Source organism: Benincasa hispida, chromosome 12 (genome assembly GCF_009727055.1).
Source record: "Benincasa hispida cultivar B227 chromosome 12, ASM972705v1, whole genome shotgun sequence".
Taxonomy (NCBI): domain Eukaryota; kingdom Viridiplantae; phylum Streptophyta; class Magnoliopsida; order Cucurbitales; family Cucurbitaceae; genus Benincasa; species Benincasa hispida.
Window position 1 is genome coordinate 75091964 of NC_052360.1, and position 3861 is coordinate 75095824.

Sequence of the window (3861 nt, forward strand, 5' to 3'; positions counted from 1 at the left end):
CTTGGTCTAAACTTAATTCCAAAACCCAATTCTGTTGGTTACCTGAACATACACAAAGTTCAAAATTAATAACTTAATTCTCCATAATTAATCTTAATTCAAAATAACCACCCAACAACTTACTCCAAACTTACCAAACTTCAAAAGATAATTGGCTTTAAATTTAATCTAACAATCCCCAAACCAGACCACAATGGGGGTTACCAAGCCTGAGAACTTACCAAATTTCCACGAAGAAGGAAGTTCAATACCCGTCATAAATTCTCCTCCAAAACCCCCAATTAACCTTTAAATGCAAGGAGGAACACTATTATAAATCCAAGACATAACAAGTGATCCAGAAAACAACCAAGAACAACAACACCCAAAAACTTACGCAAAAAATCTTACTCCAACCAAGATTCGATCAGAACAAAGTGGCGAAGAAGATTTGCGGTGGAAGCTAGTTCAATGACAAGGTCGAGCTAACGGCAAGGGGAGGGCATGGCTGGCTGGGAGTGTGTATGTCTAGGCAGCACGGACCTGGGCGGTTGGGCGTCGACAGCGCGGCTTTAGATCCGACGATGTGGCTTGATGTGAGTAGATCTGGCGGCACACGAGTGCGGGCGGCTCGGTGTGGGAGACCAGAACCAGATCTGGCCGGCACGAACGGTCAGCAGCGAGCGGCTGTGGAGACCGACTTGGGCACGGGCGACGATAGTTTGGACGAGCGCTTGGCTGGATGGAGGCTCTCGATGTCCGATCCAGGTGTGATCGACTTCAACGATTAGTAATAATATAATTTCAGTAAATTTTTACTAATTGAGGACATTTTTGGAATTTTTGGACATTTAAGTGCAATTGTTGGAATTTAAATCATTTAAATGGAAATTAATATTAGAAATTAATTCCAGAGTTTAGTATTGGAAATCAAGGGTAAGAATTTTTGTTTTAAAAATGGAAAGGAAAAGAATGGAAAATATGTGTATATATATATAATAATAATAATAATAATAATAATAATAATAACAACAATAAAGGGGAATAGAAAGGAAACAAAATTAAATATATTTTATTTCTTTCCTTTTCTTTTTCTTTCCTTTTCCTTTTTCCTCTTTTTCTTTCCCTTTCCCTCTTCTTCCTTACACAGCCTAGCAGTCACTCACTCCTGCCGCCGACCTTGACCAGCAATCCGATCTCCTCGCCACTGATCGTTCAAAGACGGATCTATCCACAGTCCGTTGGAAAATCTCGTGACCTATGAATGTCGACATACAACATGGGTCGCTTGATTGTGGCATCTTCGAAATTAAATTACAAGAACACCTGGTGACTGATGCTGATCCGTCTGTAATCACTTAGGAGAAGATGAGTGAATATAAGATGCAATTAGTGTGTTAACTATTGGCAAACACTCCATATTTTTTTTATGTGTATAGAACATATATTTTTTATTGTATTTTTTATGTATGTAAAAACATTTATTTTTTATGTATAATGGAGCTACTGCTCTTTTCATTGTATAATTGAACATGTATTTTTTTTTATGTAAGTTCAAAGTTCAAAGTTCAATATCAGAATTTTATCAGAACATGCATAATTAAGCTACTGCTCTTTTCATGATATCAATGGTATGTAGAACATTATATGGTTCAAGTTTCAAAGTTCAAACATTGCGAGAGTGAGATGTTGAGAGAGAGCGAGATTGAGAGAATATGAAGTTATTGTTTTTTGTTACAAGTATGAAGATTGAGAGAGTATGAAGTTATTGTTGTTTGTTACAAGTATGAAGATTGAGAGAGTATGAAGTTATTGTTTTTTGTTACAAGTAAGAACATTGAAAGAGTATGAAGTTATTGTTTTTTGTTACAAGTATGAAGATTGAGAGAGTATGAAGATGGAGAGAGTATGAAAATTAAGAGAGTATATAGATTGAAAGAGTATGAAGATGAAAGTATGAAGTATGAAATGTTACAAGTATGAAGTATGAAAAAGTATGAAGTATGTTACAAGTATGACATATGAAAAATTGATCAATGGTATTTATAACAAATGAAATATTATAAGTTAGTTACAAACTAAACTAGATGAGGGGTGTTTGTGTCATGGTCTCTCGCATTTTTAGCACGTTGCACGATTGTAAGCGGTTCAGTATAATTTTGGCGGTTATGCCTATAATTCCCACACCGACCACATTTCATTTGTCTGCAAAATTCTCCTCTGGATGGTATTCTTCTCACTCTCCATCGCTCGGCTTGTGACACAAACCTTCGGAGGAAGGATAATCTTTTCTACATATCTAGGAGGTCTTTTTCATTCAGATATGTGGCCAAGTGGATTTATAGGCTCTGCATACGCAGTCATTAGAGAGTCCACTGTATAAAATTGACTGCAAAGACTGTGAATGGGTATATTTCGTTCCTTAACAGCAATAATTGCATGCGAACACAGGATACCAAGTGAGTCGAATTCCTTACACATGCATTCCTTCGTGTGAAGATTGATAATACCGTCCAATCGATTATCTCGCGTGTGTACCCGATAACAATCAATAGGCTCCACTCGATATAATCTGCCCTTATCGGCCTCACTTGCCAATCGGGTTTCACAGTAGTCAGAGTGCAATGTCGTTGAGATGCCCAATAATTCCTCCATTCGTAGAACCACAATTGGAGCATTCCTTTAAAATATTCAATCAAGCATACTATGGGCAATAGTCGATACTCTTTAGTTAACAAATTGAAACACTCTGCACTGTTGGATGTCATGTTATCATATCTTCGTTCTATTTGGTAAACCTGTGCCCACCTTTGAAGACCCATGTCTTCCAAATATTTCGTGACAACACCGTCTCTAAAACTACAGAGTTCATCCAATTTTGTCTGGAACTCTGTCATGCAAAATGCCCTTACTGCATATCTAAATATCCCAACAACCGTGCTATCCTTAAAGTTTGTAACCAGATTTTGTTCTAGATGCCATGTGCACAATCCATGAAATGTCGTGGGAAAAAATGCACGAATAACATTGTCGATAGATACCATTCGATAAGACACAAACACCAGATTATCGGGTTCTCCGATACTGCATTTTAAGTTTGACATAAACCATTTCCATGATCGATAGGTTTCATTGTCCACTATTGCATATGCTAGTGGGCATAATTGATTGTTCCTGTCCATAGAAATCACAACCAACATGGTGCCTTTGTATTTTTCTTTAAGGTGCGACCCATCAACAATAATACAAGGCCGACAACTTGTGAAACCTCTAATACAAGGCCCTAATACCATAAACATATACTTAAAATGCACTTCATGTTCAAGTTTGATCTCAAAGACTGTACCCGAATTCTCTATTTTTAGCGCTTCTCCATATGCATGTAGTATGGAGTATGAGTATTCTGGAATACCTCTAGTGAGATCATACGCGGTTTCCCTTGCATGCCACACTTTATCGTAACTTATGTTCACGCCATAATCTCTCCTCATATCCTCAACGATATGACAAGGTTTATAAATACGTCCTATTCCCGTGAACTTATCTTTCATGAGCTGACCAACAACCATAGCAGTTTGTCTTAGTCGTGATTCAAAATTCCAATAGAACATGTATGCGAACTGCAGTAATTTGTGATCTTGAATATATCAGACCCTTCCATTTTGACTGCACGAAGGTTCCACTTACATGTCTCCCCCGTTTGATAGTGAACAGAGATTTGGTTGATTTCTTGACCTTAAATTCAAAATTTTTGTTGATAGACAGAATAGATAATTAATAACTTGTAGAAATACAAGATATTGTGACTTAAAAGTTGGAACAATTAGGGTCTTTAATGATACAATCTCATCATTCTTAGAGAAAACACATGGAATTACTCAA

The 3861-nt window shown here is 37.1% G+C and overlaps 1 protein-coding gene across 1 annotated transcript; it reads right to left on the reverse strand.

Annotated features, from left to right (window-relative positions):
* Nucleotides 1–2292: 2292 nt before the first annotated feature.
* Nucleotides 2293–3590, reverse strand: LOC120067641. Its single transcript, XM_039019181.1, has 3 exons — nt 3178–3590; nt 2788–3063; nt 2293–2659 (listed from the first exon to the last, which is right to left on the reverse strand). The coding sequence occupies exons 1-3, from the start codon at nt 3588–3590 to the stop codon at nt 2293–2295; spliced, it is 1056 nt and encodes a 351-aa protein (XP_038875109.1).
* Between the last annotated feature and the right edge of the window lie 271 nt (nt 3591–3861).

Excerpts from the sequence above, each read along its gene's own strand:
- LOC120067641 (XM_039019181.1), bottom strand. The coding sequence starts at position 3,590 with ATGTTCTATTGGAATTTTGAATCACGACTAAGACAAACTGCTATGGTT. Across the intron at positions 3,064-3,177 it reads GAAAAATACAAAGGCACCAT|TATCGGAGAACCCGATAATC; the intron begins GTTGGTTGTGAT and ends CTTAAAATGCAG. Across the intron at positions 2,660-2,787 it reads GAAGACATGGGTCTTCAAAG|GAATGCTCCAATTGTGGTTC; the intron begins GTGGGCACAGGT and ends AATATTTTAAAG.